The sequence below is a fragment of the Cervus elaphus genome, chromosome 5, assembly GCF_910594005.1.
Source record: "Cervus elaphus chromosome 5, mCerEla1.1, whole genome shotgun sequence".
In the NCBI taxonomy this organism is placed as follows: Eukaryota; Metazoa; Chordata; class Mammalia; order Artiodactyla; family Cervidae; genus Cervus; species Cervus elaphus.
Genome location: NC_057819.1, coordinates 95,107,113 through 95,127,546, shown reverse-complemented (window position 1 = coordinate 95,127,546; position 20,434 = coordinate 95,107,113). Strand labels below are relative to the sequence as shown.

At 49.7% G+C, this 20,434-nt stretch overlaps 1 protein-coding gene across 5 annotated transcripts in view; it reads right to left on the bottom strand.

Annotated features, from left to right (window-relative positions):
• The window catches only part of RPH3AL (rabphilin 3A like (without C2 domains)), a 136,521-nt gene that overhangs the window by 9,778 nt on the left and 106,309 nt on the right, over window positions 1-20,434 (bottom strand). For all 5 annotated transcript variants that reach the window (XM_043903320.1, XM_043903319.1, XM_043903324.1 and 2 more), the window contains one exon: window positions 15,947-16,121. In XM_043903320.1, coding sequence (XP_043759255.1) covers window positions 15,947-16,121 — 175 coding nt within the window. The remainder of the gene's footprint in view (window positions 1-15,946; window positions 16,122-20,434) is intronic.

Here is a 20,434-nt window from a genome sequence, read left to right as displayed (position 1 = left end):
TGATGCCCAGGTCAACCTCAGGGGGTGGACACGCCTCTCCTAGGGGAACTCAGATTTCCAAGTTGTGCTTCATGAGACATTGAAGGCATTGGTACCTTCAGAGTCTGTTTGGAGGCTGAGCTGGATTGGAAACCAGGACTACCTGTGGCTGGAATCTCTGTTCTTTCCTCCGCACTCAGGATGAAGGGCATCCCTTGGTCTGGGCTTATCCCAAGGGCTCTGGGCCCCTGCAGACAAGCCAGGGCATCCTCAGTCCCTTCAACATGCCTTTTCCCATCGGGCAGGAGCTGCCACGTGGGTGAGAAAAACACCTAGTTCACTCCCAACATCTAGGGTTGAATACGAGCTCTGCTTTGGACACTTCTGGACAAATACCTTAGTCTCTCTGAACCTCAGTCTTCTCATCTGTACAGTGGAGACAATAACAACGATGACAGTAAAATAAGATCAAGTAGGACGTAATGCACTGCAAGTGTAAAAAGCTATTCGAGGGACTTCCCTGGTGGTCCAGTGGCTAAGACACCTTGCTCCCAGTGCAGGGAGTCTGGGTTCAACCCCTGGTCAGGGATCTAGATCTCACATGCCACAACCAAGAATTGGCAGGCCGCAACTAAGGCCTGGGGCAGCCAAATAAATAAATACATTGCTGTTGTCCATTCGCTCGGTCATGTCCGACTCTCTGCGACCCCATGGACAGCAGCACGCCAGGCTTCCCTGTCCTTCACCATCTCCCGGCGTTTGCTCCAAGATTCCATATACTGCAACTAACGATTCCAGTCCCGCAATTAAGACCCAGCACAGCCAAATAAATAAATATTAAAAAAAACCTATATGAGTCTATAGATATTTTTCAAAATGAGATTCCAATTCATCCTCTAGGAACCGACCCAAATCGTGCCTGTGTTGGGAAGTTTCTCCCGCCCAAGGTTGGAAGACAGCCTCCAACCCTGCTCTCCCTACACCTGCTGGTCCCTCTCACACACCCTCTGGCATTGCACTATTTTTCCTACAGATGCCTGCCTTTACTTGCCCAGCTCTACCAGAAACCTCTTCAGGGCAGGGCCACATCTTAATCAGCATCTGCCTCCTTTCCTCAGCCCCCAGTGCTGGGTCTTGGGCCAAGCCGGCACTCAGTAAGTACTTTTTGACTGCTTTCTGAAAAATCCTCCCCAGGAGAGGACACGGCACCTCATGGAAACGGCAGGATGGATGGAGGTCAGCGAGGTGGTGGCCAGCCAGCTGGGGCTGGGCGTTCAACCAAGCAGGTGCCTCCCCTCCCCGAAGGACACTTGGGTGGGACAAGCCAGGTGACAGGCGACAGTGGCCTCGGCGGGAGCCAGGGATGGACTAATGGAGGGGGGCTGTCGGAGGCCGGTTGCCATGGACACAGGATGAGTGGGCTCCGGGGAGGGAAGCGCACTGTTCACGCAAAACCTTCTCTTCTTCCAAACCCAAGACCCAAGGATAGGTTCTCCCTTTGCTTTGGAAACTTCCCCCAGGGCCTGAGAGAGTAGGGATCTGAAAGGAAGAAAGAAAAATAGCCTCAAGCCCAGGGGGCCTGTCCTAAGGATGGGCTGAGTGGAGCCAGAGAGCCTCAGAGTCAACCTCCATCCCTCCATCCTGGCCTGGAGTCTAGAGATCCAGATGACCCTCCTTTGCCAGCTGCTTGATCACCCTGGGCCTCATTTCCTCCCTGCTCAGAGGTGGGGATAGTTGCAGGACCATCACAGAGGGAGGGTGAGGCTGTGGGACCTGCTTCCTTGGTTCCCCTTTTAGGCTGCCCCCGGGACCTCAGCTGGGACGGCCCAGGCCAGGCCAGGAACTGAGAGTGGGGAGTGGAGGGTTTCTCGTGCTTGTTTATTCATTTGCCATTGATTTTAATTAACTCCCTCCTTGGGGCCTGCAGCCAGACAGGAGGCACCGGATAATGAAGAAGAATCCTCCAATCGATAGAGATGTGGTCGCCAGCATTGACATCCTGTGGTCTTGTCCTGGCTGGAGGCACTCCGGAGAGAAGGGGGAAATGGACAGATGGAAGATAAGAACAGATTCTACCAGAGAGAACACGATACCACTACTCTGGAGCAGGGGTGGAGAGTGTTCGGGGAAAGAAGAAGTCAGGGAGAGCTTCCTGGAAGAGGTGGAATTTAACGATGAGCATGATTTTGGTGGGTAGAGATGCTGGGACTGGGGTGTGCCAGGCATCCCTGACAGAGAACAGGAAAGGCAAAGGCCGGGTGGTGGGCTTCTCTGGGGCCAGGACAGGCTTAAAAGGAAGGTTCCAGACTCAGGCACTTAGGGGACGAGGGGCTGGTCTGGTTTGGGTGTGCTCTGCAGTATCCCCCTCTGGCAGGTTATTGCTTCTGATTTACGGCAGAGATGCAGCAAAGTGGGTGCGTACCTCCTGCCGGCTCCTCTGCCGGGATATAAAATGTGCCTCATCCACTCCATGACGTCAGTGCTCTCTGTCCTCCTTTATGTCTCTGTGTGTCTCTGACTTCATCTCTTTGTGCCTGTCTTGCTGATGGTTTTAAAGAAACCTCTCTTGGCCTCTCGTCTTTCCGTCTCTTGCGGGGCTCTGTGTCCCCACTGTTCTCAGTCCACTGCGTTGGTCTCGGTCCCACTTCCCATTTTGGTCGGTTGCTCTCACTCTCCCGTTACCCCACCTCTCTGTCCACCTGTCTCTGGCTCTCTGTCTGGCACATCCCCTGAGTCTGGCCTCAGGGTGTGTCCCTCAGGTCCCCTCATCCTAGAACCGCGGCCCCTGCGAGGCCCGTGGCATCTGACCTCATCCTGGGTGTGGGACGGGCTATCAGCTTTGCCCAGACTCCACGTGGACCCCAGGGGCAACTGAGGCAGGGGCAGTCCAGCCCCGCTTTGCTGTATGGAGATCACTAGGCAGACAGATGCTCCCTGCTTCTGCTGCTGAGGCTGGACTAGAAAGAAGAAATCAACCAGCCCCATTCGTGCGGCTGGCCTCCACCCCGTGATGGACAGGGGGCCTGGGGAGAGGGTGGCGGAGCCGAGCGCAGCCAGCCCTGTTATCTCCGAGGGCTTTATTGGAGTCAGATGAGGCAGGCGGGCCCAGATTTATTCTCTTCACCCAGGTCCCCAAAGGCCAAGAAAACGAGAGTGAGTAGAATTAAGCTGTAGGTTCACACGGCAAGACAGGTGAGCAGCTGGAGAGGGGAGCGCTGTACCGCACTTGGCAAGAATTGTGTGGTCATCCAGGGCTTCCCAGGTGGCTTAGCGGTAAAGAGTCTGCCTGCCAAGCAGGACACACGGGTTCGATCTCTGGGTTGGGAAGATCCCTGGAGAAAGAAATGGCAATCCACTCCAGTATTCTTGCCTGGAGAATCCCATGGACAGAGGAGCCTGGCGGGCTGCAGTCCATGGATTTGCAAAGGAGTCGGGCACGACTTAGTGACTACACAACAACAGCAGCAGCTGCTGAGGACATCTGCTCAGTTAGAGCCAGGCTGCCCGGGCTGGGGCTGGGCCCTGCTCTCCCAGTTCAGCTCAGACGGGGACTGTCGGCGGCAGGGGGAGGCGGGGGGGTGGGGGAGGGGGTGCGGCAAGGAGTCCCAAGGCCCCACCTTGCAGCTGGAGTCATCAAATCAGCTGAGGCTGTCATCGGGTTCGGACAAATTAGAAATGACACCCAGGCCCCTGACTTCTGCGGTGTGGCTAATGAGGGCCTCCTGCTCTTGGGAAATCAAGCCCCTGGCCAGCGAGGACATCCAGGGCAGCCCAGAGGGCAGCAGAGGCCGGGGCGGGGCGCAGCAGTGGGAACAATGGTGGCTCCTGGCTGCTCGGGGCTCCTGTTCTGGGGGTGGCCCCTGCACCGAGCTAGCGTTTGGCGTCACCGAGGACTCTGAAGGTCAAGACAAATTAGTAACACATAGGCTTATCTTTCAAAACACAGCCACGTAAGATGAGGCCAGGGCCTCTGTTACCCTGAGACTTAGGAAAAGGGCAGAGTTTCCTGAACACCATGGGGATTTCTTGTTCTGCCCATGCCAAGGTTACAAGGCTAGTTATCTGACCCCTCCAAGCCTTAATTTTCTCTTCTGTGAAATGGGACATTAGTAGTACCTCTAGTACACGTGTTGGTGGCAGGGTGGGGGGGCGGGTGGTGATCACACGAATACACAAAACCCAGCATGGTCTGCAGTCCACGGCAGCTGAGGCCTGAGACCTGCCTCTTTCGCCCACAAGCCCACGGCGCCCAGGCCTTCATCTGAGCCTTGAGGAACCATGGCCGCCCAGAACGCCAACTGCCCATGTTTGCCCCAGCGAGGTCCTCAGCGGGCTCAGGAGACCTAGCACCACACCCCGCTTCTCCTGCCCCCGATGGCATAGATGGTGTTCCTGTCCCAAAATGGCTAGTAGGAGCCACACACAGGACTGTCCAGCCAGGCCTTTTTAATTTATTTTCTGAACCCAAACCTCAGACCTATACCATGAAGACCTGGGTCAATAGCTTGTCCAGGGGGCCGGGCTGGACACACAGCACCCTTCTGAGATTATTCAAAGGCAGCCTCTCCCTTCTCTCCTCTCTGAACAGCCCTCTCTAGCTCATATCTGTCCGCGTATATCTGGTGGTTTCTATTATCTTCATACATGAAAAAATCCCCGGCACTTCCAACTCCCCAGAATGCTAGAACCCAGGCAGGGTGTCAAACGAAGGGAGACAGGGAAGGTGATGATGAAGCAGGAGAGACGATGCTGGGCACAGCACCGCGAGGAAGTTCGCAGGCATTTAGTGACTGTTTACCAGGAGCGTGGTGCGCGGGGAGGGGTGGCGGCAAGGCAGGGGGTGCTGGGTGAGTGTGATGGGATTTCACGGGCCGCACATAGCAGGGCTGTGTGTGTGGGCACGCACATGTGTGTATGCATGTGTGTGTGTGTGTATGTGTGTCCATGTGGCCACTGCTGAGATGGGGCTGGTCTTTCTGGGAGAGACAGCTTCAATATATAGTCTGAGAGATGGTGTACCACCTGCTGGAAATCTCTGCACAGAGTCTCATTCCCCTGGATTTAGGACAGTGACATAGGAAAGCTGGAAGAACACAAACTCTGTTCTGGCCCCCCCACCTTGCCCCATCCTACTCATAGGGAAACCAAGGCCTAGGGAGGAAGAAGGACTTCCAAGAAGTAAAGTTTTCTGACCCAGGGGGTCCGCATTAAGACACAGGAGCTTGGGACTTCCCTGGTGGTCCAGTGGTTAAGACTCTGTGCTCCCAATGCAGGGGGCCCGGCTTTGATCCCTGGTTGGGGAACTAGATTCCACGTGCTGGAATGAAGATTTCTCACGATGCAAGGAAGATCAGAGATCCGGTGCACCACAACTAAGACAAGATGCAGCCAAATTAAACAACAACATGATCCCTGGGTCTTGAAGATCCCCTGGAGAAGGGAATGGCGACCCACTCCAGTATTCTTGCCTGGAAAATCCCATGGACAGAGGAGCCTGGTGGGCTACAGTCCATGGGGTTGAAAAGGACTTGGACATGACTGAGCAGGGAAAACAAAAGAAACAACCTCACCGCCCCACCACCCCCCCCAAAAAAAAACCACAGGGGCTCTGCAACGCCTGACCTCTAAAGTTCTTATTGACGAGGCCCTGGGGGCGACAGTGGTGGGTCCACAGAAGCCACAGGACCACTGTGGGCAGGATTTGTGGAGTCCGATCAGAAGGAGGGACCCACAGATACGACCTGGTCAGGCTCCTGCCTTCCTCTGGTTGGGTGAAGGGGCAGCGAGTGAGGTGGGCTGGATATGAGAACGCTCCACTTCTACGGAGATGTGTGCCCGCTTTGTTTGGCCACAGGTCTAACTTCCATTCTCTCACTTTCACAGGGATATAGAAACAAGAACTATTTCACTTTCTTCGGATTAGCCCAGCAAGGGCGAGGATCAAAGAGCATGAGAGATGGACTTCACTGGTGGCACAGTGGATAAGAATCCGCCTGCCCATGCAGGGGACACAGGTTCGATCCCTGGTCCGGGAAGATCCCACATGCTGTGTAGCAACTAAGTCTGTGCACCACAACTACTGAGCTTGTGCTCTAGAGCCTGAGAGCTGTAACCACGAAGCCCGGGTACCACAGCTCCTGAAGCCCGCCCCCACCTGCCCTAGAACCAGCAAGACACAACTACCGAGCCCGCATGCCCAGAGCCTGTGCTCTGCAACAAAAGAAGCCCCACAGTGAGAAGCCCACGTATTCCTTCCTCTAATTAGAAAGCCCACATGCAGCAATGAAGACCCAGTGCAGCAATTAAAAAACAAAAGAACAGCACCAAATATCTTTAAAAAAAAAAAAAAAGCAAGAGAGACAATAGGGAGGGGTGGGGACTGCGGCAAACCAGAGACTGCAGGGTCTCTGTGAAGGGGAGGTTGCCACTTAGCCTGTCCAATTTATCCAGGGAGGGGCAGTATGGCCAGACCTTCTGATTGTCAAAAAAAGAAGCCAGAACCCTATATTCTTTTTAATGAGAATTCTCTACCTTTTAAAAAATGTTGTTAATGAATTTAAAGCAGTGAGTCAGGGGGAGTCACTGTTCCACCAGTTTGCGACCTACAACACCAGCAAATGTCCAAGCCTCCCAGGACAGATGGCACCTTGCCTCCGAGCACAGAAGCCCTCCTGCTCTGCTCTGCCTGCTTCTCTGAGCCTCGGCCAGCCTGCCTCCCCCACCCCCCTGCACACAACACGCATTCCCAGCTGCTCTGAAGGCTGCAGGGAGTCCATGCACCATGTCCAGGCTGATGTGACAGAAATGGCAAGTCCTGAATCTGCTGGGGAAACACTGGGGATGATTGGGGGGTTGGGAGAAGGCAGTTAAGAGCCCCCAAGGAGCTTCCAAAATGCTAATTTCTCAGGAACAGGGCTTCCAAAATGTTAATTTCTCAGGAACAGAGAAAGAAGGAAGGCAGCATAGCAACAACTGGCTCTGGGCAGTGAGCAATCCTGTCTGAAAATAAAACATTTTACAATCCACAACCGTGGCTCATTAAGAATGAATGGATCTACTGGTATAAATAGCATGCTGCGTTAAGAAGTCAGGAAACAGCATATGCGTTTGATGGAAAAACGGCCGCCACGAAACTGTTTATTAGCTCAGCCGGCTACAGCTCTGTGTTAACGAGACAGAGGTCTCAAGTTCAAAGCGGAGTGGCTGCCTTGATCTTGGGCCATAGACTGTGTCTCCATTCTCCCAGTCCCGGTTACAACATGGGGGCATAACTCTGCATACATAGTAACAAGCCTACAGTAAGCTTCTCCTAGTGTCTGAGTTATAGCGTCCCTAGTAAAATATCCAGCCTCTGTTTGAATGCTCCCAGTGACAAGGAGCTCACTATCCTGTAAGATATAAAACATACAACTCTGTGGTTCAATGGCTATTGAGCAACAGAGATAAATTTCCCCCTGCTCTGTTCCAGCTCTGCTTGTGGGGAAAACAGCCTCAAATTGGGCCTCACTGGCCACACCATCTATAATACCTGATGGGATACAGGCTAGATGCATAAACAGCAGCCTGAGCAGAAGGGAGCTGGGCCAACACATCCTCCCCAAGTGAGGACATGGGGTCCTGAGAGTGGGAACAGAGGCTGAGACTGAAGGGTGTGCAGACTTGCAGTTGTGTCCAACTGGGGCGAGCAGAGGCTGGGGAATGGAGCTGATCTCAGAGTTCCCTGAGAAGCAGAGGCAGCTGCTACTCTGAGCCCCAGCACCACAGGCCTGGAAAGGCCTTTCTGTCCACCCCTGCTTCTGGAAGACCTTCCTCAGCAGCCTGCCAGCAACCCCTGACTTGAGCTGTCCTTTGTTGTCTGTTCTTAGCAACCCAAAGCCCTTGAACCAAGTCCAAGAGGGGAAAGCCAGTGCATGTGGCAGGAGCGTGGGCCAGGACTTAGGAACCTGGAGCCCATGTGACCTTGGGCAGATGTCCCCCTCCTCATCCATCACTCAGAGTCAATTTCACGTCCATAACTGCCCCACAGGCTGTTCTGAGCATCAGAGGAGATAATGGCCGTGAGTCAAGGAGCCCTGGCTGAGGCCAACACAGCATTCATGACTCGGCTTCTCCAGGGGGCCAGGAGATGGTGGCGAGAGGGTGGAAAGATTGGCTGAGGGGTCATTCAGGAAGGGTGGCCCCAGGCAAAACATTTGTGGTTGAGCTGAATCAGACCACTCAACCCAAACAACCCCAAAGCTTGCTTTCACTGGACCGCAAACACAGAACACAGTTTAGAATCCCCAAAAAATTTGTTTCAAGTCTAGCAAACCAATGAAGTGATAAGGAAACTGATTTTTCTTAAAACTACCCAACTGGAACAAATCTGAAGCTCAATATACTTTTCCAGAACAGACCTTGAAGGGAACCCATGTGTTATTCTATTCAATTCCATCCAGGAAGCCTGTGCTCTGCTCAGGGGGATGATGGGGAGGGGGTGGGAAGGCTCTTGCGGAGGGTCCTGGGAGGGATTGTGACCCAGGCCTCAGCAGGGAGGGGAAAGTGAGTTTGCCTCGTGGCTACTGGGAGCTCAGGCACCTGCCTGTGCTCAGCTGGGGCTTTTCGGGGTTTAGGGAGGAGGGCAGAGTGGAAAGGCCACCCTGATCTGGCCAGGCCATAGAGAAGTGATAAAAGCGTTAGGTGATGGGACCCCAGCCCCAGGATCCCTAGGAGAGGTGAACACAGCAGAACCTCACTGATCCAGGGGTTGGTGCCCTAGGAACCTTGGCTCTCCAGCCCCCATCTTAGAAAAGCACACACATCCTAAAAAACCCTCAGAGCAAGCACTATATGGACCGGAGACTTGGCTTCCTTGGTGGCTCAAAGGGTAAAGAATCTGCCTCCAAAGCAAAAGACCCAGGTTCGATCCCTGGGTCAAGAAGATCCCCTGGAGGAGGGCATAGCAACCCACTCCAGTATTCTTGCCTAGAGAATCCTATGGACAGAGGAGCCTGGCAGGCTACAGTCCATGGGCTAGTGAAGAGTTAGACATGACTGAGCGACAAACGTTTACTTCCTTGGGGCTTCAGCCCAATCCCCACCCCATCTCAGGTGCGTACAGCCACTGCTGGCAAAGGTGGACAGACCAACCACAGAGCAGACCCAGGGCAATGCTGTCTCCCAGTCACACACTGGGGGATGAAGACAATAAGCCCCATCACATTAAGTATTCTAGCACTGGAGGTAGAGAGGTACAAAATCCTATCTGAGAAAAATGGCCACACTTAATGACTTGGGTCAGATCAATTCAGCTCTCCATCAATAGGGAATGAGGCTCCTCTAGCACAAGTACCAGCCTGCTTCTATTGTGATGCAAGGCTGCAGAAGCAAAAAGCTTAATTTTCTAGCCTCTTCTTTGAACTTTTTTCTTTTCTTTATAGTGATGGCTGGAACTGTAGCAACCATCTTACGACCATGAGGGAAAGAGCAAGAATGATAAAGACATCTGTCCTAACATAACTGAGCTGCTGAACCAAAGTCTCAGCTGCTTCCTCTAAGCTTTCCAGTATACAAGAAAAAAAGAAAATAACCCCTTATTTCCCAAATATGCCACATTAATATCCCCATTCCCAGCAAATATCTTTCCATATGTTGCCCAAAAGTGAGAATCCAGTTGAAAGGAAAGAAACCTTCAAAAGATGTGGCCCAACTCTAAAGGGATTAAGACCCAAGAGCCCACAGTACCATTTCTACCATTTATATATTATATTTCACAGAGGAACAGAGGGGCCTGGGATGCACAAAAACTGACTATATTTTATTGCCGCCATGAACTTGGAGCAACGACCTGCCAAGGGAAAGTAGCATGGTGCCCACATCCCAGCTGGACTGATTGGGTGGGAGGGTGGAGCCCTGCCCCCGGAGACAGCCAGGTTAGACCCAGGGCCAGTCAGAGGGGGAACTCAGGACACACTGTTTCCCATCCCCTCCTGGAGAAAGGATGAACGTCCTGCTATGAGTAAGCCTGTATGGGGCTTACCAAGGGGTTCTGCAGGCAGATCCTTGACCAAAAGCAATGCCCAGTGTCCAGAGGAGGGAGAGCATAGCGATCTCAGGGAGTCAGCTCACCTGTCCCTGAGGCACAGCGCTCTACCAGCTCTGAGTTTAACACAGAGGAAAGAAACACTTCATATCTTTCTCTGACACATCCTTTGTGTTATTTTTAACATTTAGACCTTTAATCTGTCTGCAGTGTGTTTCTGGGTACACACAGAATGGGATGGGAATCTAATTATGCTCACCCTGCTTGTTAAATAAACCAGTTATTTTTCCACTGAAGTGAAAAGCTACCTATCTTCAGCTTCCATACATCCTTAGCTCTATTATTTTTCTATTCTGATCCACTTATCTATATAAAATAGATATTCTATTTATTCTGGTAACAATACCATACTGTTTCTCTTGATTATAGTAATCTACCTTTTGGTTATAGTAACTCTTTAAAAAGTTGAAGTATAGTTGACTTACAATGTTTCAGGTGTATAGCAAAGTGATTATATATACTTTTTCAGATTCTTTTCCATTATAGGTTGTTACAACTGTGCTATATAGTAGGTCCTTGTTTATCTATTTATCCTGAAGGACTGGCCCCAGGTAGGAGACGAACACCAGTGCCAATCCAGTCCTACCTCTTGCTTCTCTCGCAAACCTTGTGATTATCCAAGGAGCTTATTTTATTTTCAGTAGCTCCCAGTGTTTGAGGGCGTGCCAAGACCTGTTAGTGCTCCAATGGAGAGGATTCGTGAGCACCAAGATTCCGGCTGATTGGAAGGCAGACCTCAGGTAGCAGCTTTTAAAGTATGCAAGTAAGTCCTGAGGGACTGCAAGCAAAAGGTCCTGTTGGCCACCAGACCCATGGGGGTGGAGGAGGTGGTGGAAGGTACCTGCTGGCTTTAGTAAGGCAGACAGAACACAGCAAAGTGTCTAGGTGGACCATGGAGATGGCACTTGGCCGGAAAAGGAGGTAAGAGATAGCAGTGTGTATTTGTTAAACCCAAATCCCCAAATGATCCCTCCCCACCTTTTCCCCTCTGGGAACCATAAGTTTGTTTTTTATGTCTGTTTCTGAGAGTCTAAGTTTGTTTTCTACGTCTGTGAGTCCATTTCTGTTTTGTAAATAAGTTTACTTGCACCATTTTTAGATTCTACATATAAGTGATGTTGTAAGATATTTGTCTGACTTCATTTAGAATGATAATCTCTAAGTCCATCCATTCTGCTGCAAATGTCATTATCTCATTCTTTTTTAAGGTTTAGTAATATTCCACTCTATGGCCTTCGATAAGATTCCGTAATTTTCTCTATGTTTGAGCTATAGTATTTAAAAATTTGTTTCTTGACATTTTACAATTTTTGTCCCAATTGTGAATGGATTTTTCCATTTTTACTTCTAATAAGTATAGGTTAAAATTGTTGATTTTTACAGCAAATAGTTTACACCTACAGTTGCACAATAGTTTGGTATAAACTTTGATTTACTTTCTATCCTGTCACTTTCCAGTTGTCTTATTAATGCTAGTGGGTTGTTTTTGTAGATTATCTTGGTTTTCTTGTATACAATTACATCATCTACAAATAAGATAATTTTTTCTCTTTTTTGGCTGCACCCTGTACCTGCAGGATCTTAGTTCCCCAACCAGGATCGAACCCATGCCCCCTGAAGTCGAACTGAGGAGTCCTAACCACTGAATCACCAGGGAATTCCCAAGAATGTTTTCTTTTCCAATAGTAACAAGTAATTTTATTTTCTTTAGTTAACCTTATTACTTTGGTTAAATACTACAAAATACTGTTGAATGAGGGTGATGATCGAGGTATTTTTGACTTGTTCTTTGATAGAACATGGCTTCAGTGCTTTATCAGTTAATTTGATACTTGGTGCTACATTTCTGCTTCTTGGGTAATTTTTGTCATATTTAAGTATATCTTTTTATTCTCACCTTATTTAAACTTTTTATTTAGCAATTTTTTTAACCTTAGAGAGAAAGACATTTAAGAATAAGATAGAAAACCTATGAGCCACAAAGAAAGAAAAAAAAGACATACTTGACTTTACAAAAATGAAAAGAAATTGGTTTTAAATGGTAAAATGCAATATATATGGAATCTAGAAAAATGGTACTGATGAACCTATTTGTAGGGCAGCAATAGAAATGCAGACATAGAGAGCAAACTTGTGGACTCAGCAGAGGAAGGGGAGGGTGGGATGAATTGAGACAGTAGTATTGAAACATCTACATTACCATATATAAAGACAGCCAGTGGGAATTTACTGTATGAGGAAGGGAGCTCGACCCAGTACTCTGTGACAACCTAGAGGGGTGGGATGGGGTGGGAGGTGGGAGGGATGCTGAAGAGGGAGGGGACACGGCTGATTCATGTCAATGTAAGGTAGGAACACTGTAAAGCAACTATCCTCCAATTAAAAAAAATTTTTTTTTAATTTAAAAAAATTAAAAAAATAAAAATAAATTTAAAAAAGAATGAAAAAAATGCAAAATGCTATAAGTAAAGACTAAAGCCAAACAAAATGTAAAGTCAAGGAGAAAAATATTTGCAACTCATTTAATATATAATTAATATCTATTAATACAAATCAGTAAGAGGAAATAAACAACATAATAAAAAATGAGTGATGAGTTTAAACAGCCAATTTTAAAAAAAGGCAGCCTAAATATCAATAAATAATAAAGCTATGAAGAGATAGTCAAATGTAGAAATTTTAAAAATGCAATATCATTTTTCATCTAGTATACTGGTCAAAATGATAAACACCAATAATATTTATGGCAGGCAAGGATGCAGGTATAAATGAGCACAAAAGGCTATCATCTTCAGAATATAGTTTGGTAATGTCTATCGAGAATTAAAACACACAATCTGTTTTGGGAAACCTGCCCCATGGAAATAGAAGCATCGTACACACATAAGAATGTTTCAGTATTGCTCGCAGAGGCAAAAAGCCAGAAATCATCTGAATGCCCATAAATAGGTGAATAATTAAATCACAATATATAATATGATGGGATTTTATTCAGCCATTAAAAAGGATGCAGTAAAATCTATATCTGTTGACCTGGAGGGATGCCCATGATATTCTTTTAAGTGACAAAAAAAAAAACCAATTTTCAGAGTTATGGGTAAGAGCCTATTTTTGTTGTTAAAAACAAAACAAAAAATAACCCTATAGCAAGTATATGCTGGTAGGGACAGGGAGAAAGGGGTTTGGAGATGATGGCAGGCAGAACAGATTTTAATTTTTCATTGACTTTTGAATTGTTTACACTTGTTAAAAATATATCAGGTCTGCTCATGTATTTAAAAATTAACAAAGAAAATTTGAAGGAGGAAGAAAAGGAACCTGCCTCAGAAACATCAATACATTTCACTTGACTGCTCTGTAGACTGCAAAGTTCATGGCTTCTGTCTATCGATTCCCCTTTCTCCTCCAAGTGAAGTGCACTGGGGTGGGGGAGACATAAGTGCACTAGTCCAAAAGCAGAGAGGCAGAGAGACAGACAGACAGACAGACAGACAGAAGAGAGTGTTAGGGAGGGAGGGTCAGAGAGAGGGAGCTGGTGTCACCATGAGCCTCCACATCAGGGAGCAGGGACTGTGGGGCGGGAGGGGATGCTGTCTTTGGGGACCCCAGAGACAAGAGCCCCGGAAGAGGGCTGCCTCAGCGGGGCAAGGTGGTTTTCACCGCCTCCAAGTGTCTCCAAAGAATTGATGCTTTCAAACTGTGGTGCTGGAGAAGACTCTTGAGAGTCCCTTAGACAGCAAGGAGATCAAACTAGTAATCCTCAAGGAAAGCAACCCTGAATATTCATTGGAAGGACTGATACTGAAGTTGAAGCTCCAATACTTTGGCCACCTGACGCAAGGAGCCAAAGACCCTGATGCTGGGAAAGTTTGAGGGCAAAAGGAGAAGGGATCGACAGAGGATGAGACAGTTGGATGGCATCATGGACTCAATGGACATGAATCTGAGCATACTCTGGGAGATGGTGAAGGACAGGGAAGCCTGGGTGCTACGAAGACCAGGCTTAGCAGACAGGCTCCAATCTGGACCACAGACTGCAGCTCTGGCCCCAGCCTGCTGCCTGGCACCCAGCATCACTGACGATGGGGTTGCAGGTGGCAAGCAGAAGCCACTTGCCTATGCCCTTATGGTCTGGGAGCCTGGGGGTTTTCTTACCTGGTCTGCAGAGGGAGACCAAGTTCATATTGGGGTAGAGGGGTGACCTCCACGTTGCCTGGCCTGGCTTCGCTGCAAACTCAGTTAATAAGGGATGCCAGATCCAAGTGTGTGGGCTGCTTGCCTCCTCGCCCACATAATTAAAAGGCCATCTGTGTGTCTGTGTGGCTGAGAAGATAAGAGAAGGCCTTGCCCTTCCCCAGGGATGTGTGTGTTTGTGTGTGCACGTATGTGCCACACCAGGGCTGGAGCAGAGAGGGCAGAGAGGCCCCTTTGGGGTAAGGTCTCAAGGCCTCTTCTCAAGCTATGGGAAGCAACATTCCAGGCCTGCACTCTCCACAGCCATGTCTCTTCCCTTGGTCTGAGGGACATAGACCGGCTGGGGCAGGAGAAAGCCCCAGTGCTGAGGGTGGGAAAGGAACGCCTCTCTGGCCACCCTCTGCCTGCCCAGGCTCCACCTACACTTGCCATGGTCCCCATCAAGACTCATCTGTGGCAGCAATGGGCAGTGATGGCAGGGAGGGCCAACTCATGGGAATTAAAAATGCAAACAGAGTCCAGGAGAATTAGCCAGGAGGGCGGGCTGCAAAAAACCAAGTGATGCCGATAAAAAAATGTCTGGAGAACAGAGGCTAAGCTGTTAATGCTGATTATGTCTGGAAGGGCTGACCTCCAGGGCACTTTTACCTTGTAAATTATACCATATGACAACTCTCAAAATTGTATAACAAACATGCCTTACTTTTGTAACAAGACAATCAAAGTCCAAACGATATGAAGATAAATGCCACGTCATAATCCAAAGACGGCGATGTTCGGGAGCCACTCAAAAGCAGCTGCCACGTCCACTAACTTGGGTCCATCGCCCCCCAGGGTCAGGATAAGCCCTCATCCCTCTGGGCCACCGTGTCTCCTGTAGGACCTCAGACCCTGAGTCTTGGGCTAGAACTCGGGCACTTCCAGGCACAAGGAGCCAGAGCCCCAAGGGCAGGACCTCACCTTTCGTTTCCAACTTGGCCACACTCATCTGAGAAAATCCCTCCCCTTCTCTGGGCTTCAGGCTACTCATCTATGAAATAGGGCTATAAAATAGCTGCCCTGTCCACTTCTGGAGCCTGTTGTGAGACCAAGAGCTTTGAAAATAAAATTGCAAACACTAAAACATCATGCAAGCAGTAGAGAGCCATCCACCATGCTTGGCACTGTTGTCATGACCCGTGATGGTAGCCATTTCCTCTTCTGACGGTGGCCACTTAGGGCACACCCGCTTCAGCTGGCCACCACGAACACCAAGGGGCCCTGGCACACTATCTGTTTGCTTGTCAGGACCAGGGAAGCCAAGGAGCCCCTTTTTCTGAGACATAAGACAAGTGATGAGAAGAGATGGTATACATCTGCCTTAGAAAGAGGCATTTTCATCCTTTGCAAGAAACCTCAATTGACATCACATTTCTTCACACATCCATAGCGCTGCTCACAGCAGCCCTGCCCCCAAATTTGTGCTTGGTTGTGACACGGCCCACAGGGGCCCCTCCCACTGGAAGCAAGCACCCTGCTGAGGTCCAGCCGCCCACGTGGTGCAGATAGAGCCGAGGGCACAGAGAGGGATGCAGACCAGTGTGGGCTGCGTGGGGGTGTGGCGGGCACTGGCCGGCGCCCGAGGCAGCGCCTGGCGGGTTGATGAGCCGAATGTTGGCTGCGGTCCCGGGAGGGGGGTGATGGGGACCTTACCTCTCCCTCGGGCCCAGGTATAGACGCGGCTGGTCTCAGTGCTTCTGGGCTCTTGCTCTGCCGGCTCCACAGGCAACGGTCGGAAGGAGGGGTGATCGGCCTGGCCGGGGGTCTTCAGGGGCAGGATGAACTTGGGGATCCCTTTGTAGAACCAGGCCCCTGACCTCTTCCAGACCTGGTGGGGGGAGACATCGGCTCAGAGCACAGGATACAGAGCAGCTCTCCCTGTGACATGAGCCCCCCGCCCCTGAGCCAGCCCTCCCTCCCAGATGGTGTGCAAGAAGCCATTGCCTCCCTCCTGCCCTCCCCCCCCGCTATCCCTCAAGATTCTGGGCAGAGACACAAGAGGCGGAAGGAAGAGCCGGGCTGGCCACAGCCTGGTATTGGCCGTGGTCTTGGAGAGCTTCTTGGGAGGCGGTCATCCCTATGCAGGGCACAGACAGGCCGGAGCTCAGAGTGAGCCACAGATTAGAATTCAGGGCAGAGACTGAGGTGAGGTCCCGGAACCCTTAACATCTGCTTCAGAAAACATCAAGTGCTCCGTAATCTCTTTCCTGATGAAGGAAATGCCTTCAGGGCATTTGTAAGAAGAGTAGGAGTGGGTAAAGGAAGGCCATGACCTTTTCCGAGAAGAGGAACCTTGGGGGTGGTCAGAGCAGCCATGCTGGGGTTGAATCCTAGATCTGTTGCCCTGCAGCCGGGAGATCTGGACGCATCGACCCCCCGCCCCCCCCACTCCCAGTTTCATCTTTGGTAGGTAGGAGGCAGGAGCAGCGCTGGCTCCTGGGGCGGCCAAGAGGATCAGGCTCACGTGTGAATATAAATCCCCACAACCTGGGCCCAGGCACGGAGCAGCCACTCGACAGACAAGGTGCCCACGACCCTCACGGTCACCCTCCTCGTCTCATCTGAGGGACGTGCAACCAGGGGACCAAGTCTCCTACTCAAGAGGGACAATTTCACAGCAGAAGACCAGGACTTCCCAGGTGGTCCAGAATCCGCCTGCCAATGCAGGGGACATGGGTTCAATCCCTGGTCCAAAAAGATCCCACATGTCAGGGGACAACTAAGCCCACGTGCCGTAACTACTGAGCCTGCCCACCTAGAGCCTGCGCTCTGCAAGAGAAGCCACCGCAGTGAGAAGCCCGAGCACTGCAATGAGGGAGGAGCCCCCGCTCGCCACAACTAGAGAAAGCCTGTTCACAGCATTGTTAACCCGGCGCAGTCAGAAATAAATAATAATAATTAAAAAAAATCAGAAGACCAGAGTCTGCCCTCATTCTCTAGAGGACAGTGTTTCCCACTCCATGACCCTCTGCACCACCCTGCTTCTGTGGGATGTTAGCAGGGGCTGGGCCAAAAAAAAAAAGGAAAAAAAGAACAAAATAAGGAAGAGTCCCTGATCATGTACCCCATACTGTACAGTGAGAAGCATTCAATTAAACCAAGCTGTTACCGCAGGACTTCTCAGAGCCTTTAACACACAAATGTGCATAATGATCTCCAATAGGGCAAAAGGAGATGCAGTGCTTCCCAGTGGAACCTACCCAGCAAGTTTTCCTACAGAAACTCAATCCTAGTGATGGGTCTACATAACCGTAACTGTGGCACTTCATGGTACAGCGCTTCCTGTTCACTTGTGGATTGACGTGTGCCTATTTTTCCAAACAGATGGCAGTCACCTCCTTATGCTCCAGAGTGACAGACTCAGGACCACGGAGTCCAAACCCTGTCCCAGACACGAGTCACTGAGCCCTCCCTTCCAGCTTCCCAGTGTAGAAGGGCCTGTGTTTGGGTGTGGCTCTTGAATAACATAATAAAGTTATGTTCTGTTCCCTGGTGGCTCAGATGGTAAAGAATCTGCCTGCAATGCAGGAGACTGGGGTTCAACCCCTGGGTCAGGAAGATCCCCAGGAGGAGGAAATGGCAACCCACTCCAGTATTTTTGTCTAGAAAATCCCATGGACGGAGGAGCCTGGTGGGCTACAGTCCATGGGGTCACAGAGAGTCAGACATAACTGAGTGACTAACACTACACTTGAATAACACAGAACCCATCTAGTGGGATGAATGCTTCATGGAGCCACCTTAGAAAACCCTTTCTGATCCTCTCGCAGCCCTCCTACAATATGTATTTATTTCTTTGAATCAGTAATGTATGCATAAGATCTAAAATTCACAAAGTGTGAAATCAAAATGTCTCCTCCCCCATTCCGAGAGGCATCCAGTGATAACGGTTCCTTGAGGACGCTCTATTATTATCCCCATTTTCCATATGGGAAAACTGAGGCTTGGACAAGTCAAGCAACTTGCCCAACACCAGTTCACCATTCTGTTGGCCTCTACATCACACCAGAGGTCCTACAGTCTCATCTCAACAGTCTAAAGATGTGCAGTGGGGGCTCTCTAAATTGTGGTTGTGAGTGCTAAATCCTCAGTAGGTCACTCATCAGCGCCATGGACACCAAGGGTCTGGATGCTTAGAGGGCAGAGAAGTGCCATAGAGAGAGAGGAGATAAACACAAACAGTCACTGGCAAGGCCACCCTGTTCCTGCAGAGCTGCTGCGTGGCTCCTGAGACCAGGTGCCCAAGCCCAAAATGCCATGGGGAAGCTGGCGAGGGGCTTACCTGGCCTCCCTCTGCTAAGCGGAGGCCTGGGTATCCAACAATGCTGGCATTGCCTGCCCTCCCCTGGTACCCAACCTACTGCCTCCACGTGTGTGAGCCTCAGGGAGACCGAGTGAGGCGACCCTCTGTGACTGGTGGGGTCTGGGCAGGTTTAGGACCTGCACTGCACTGCCTCCCTAAACAGCCATGGTTCTGCTTTGTCTTTTTTTATTTATATTATTCCTGAGAAATACATACAGAGCAAACAAAATTAGGGTCTTCCTTCATAGCTCAATTGGTAAAGAATCCCCCTGCAATGCAGGAGACCCCACTTTGACTTCTGGGACAGGAAGATCTGCTGCAGAAAGGATAGGCTACCCACTCCAGTATTCTTGGGCTTCCCTTGTGGCTCAGCTGATAAAGAATCCATCTGCAATGAGGGATACCTGGGTTCATCCCTGGATTGGGAAGGTCCCCTGGAGAAGGGAAAGGCTACCCACTCCAGTATTCTGGCCTGGAGAATTCCATGGACTGCACAGTCCATGAGGTTGCAGACTCAGACACGACTTTCACTCACTCACTCACTCACTGGTAGCTCAGCTGATAAAGAGTCTGCCTTCAATGAGGGAGACCTGGGTTCTATCCCTGGGTTGGGAAGATCCCTGGAAAAGGGCATGGCAACCCACTCCAGTATTCTTGCCCAGAGAATCCCCATGGATAGAGGAGCCTGGCAGGCTACAGTCCATGGGGTTGCAGAGAGTCGGACATGACTTAGCAACTAAACACAGCACAGCATGTGCAAAATTCAGGCAATAACAAGAGAGCATAATGAAGACAGCCACACAGACAGAGCCCTGCTTAACACTGGGCTGTGAATTCTCTTACACCCTTCCCTGGCATACACCCAATTCAGTCTCCTCCCCCTTCCTTCCTTCCTTCCTTCCTCTTTTGGAAGAATAAATCACATAGATGTATTCTATGGTACTTAACTATATATCATAGCAGTTGTTCTGTGTTAATAAATATTGTAATGGTCTCTATATCAAACTATGGTTTATATTTATTAAACTTAGTTAAATCACCCTCTGCCCCACTATTGATGAATGCTTAAATTGTTTCCTATTTTTCACGCTTCTGAACTGAGCTGCAACCAATGCCCTGACACACCCAAGAGACAGGCTTCGGCTACTGCCTTAGGAAGTATTCCCAGCAGTTGAACTGCTGGGTCAAAGGATGTGTGTTCATTAAGATGACACATATTGTCAGCCTGCCCTCCAGGAAGAAAAGTCAGTTCCCCAGTGGGGCAGGACCCCACACTATGCTGTAAATTTACCCTCTAAACCATTTCTAAGTATACAGTTCAATAAGTTAAGGACATTCACACTGTTGGGTAGCATATCTCCAAAACTCTTTCTATCTTGTAAAACTAAAACTATTTTTTAAAATTTATTTTAATTGGAGGCTAATTACTTTACAATATTGTGGCGGTTTTTGCCATACATTCACATGAATCAGCCATGGATTTACATGTGTTCCCCATCCTGAACCCCCCTTCCCCTCCCTCCCCATCCCATCCCTCAGGGTCATCCCAGTGCACCAGCCCCGACCACTTGTCTCATGCATCGAACCTGGACTGGCGATCTATTTCACATATGATAACATACATGTTTCAATGCTATTCTCTCAAATCATCCCACCCTCGCCTTCTCCCACAGAGTCCAACAGTCTGTTCTTTACATCTGTGTCTCTTTTGCTGTCTCGCATATAGGATCATCGTTTCTAAATTCCATATATATGCGTTAGTATACTGTATTGGTGTTTTTCTTTCTGACTTACTTTGCTCTGTATAATAGGCTCCAGTTTCATCCACCTCACTAGAA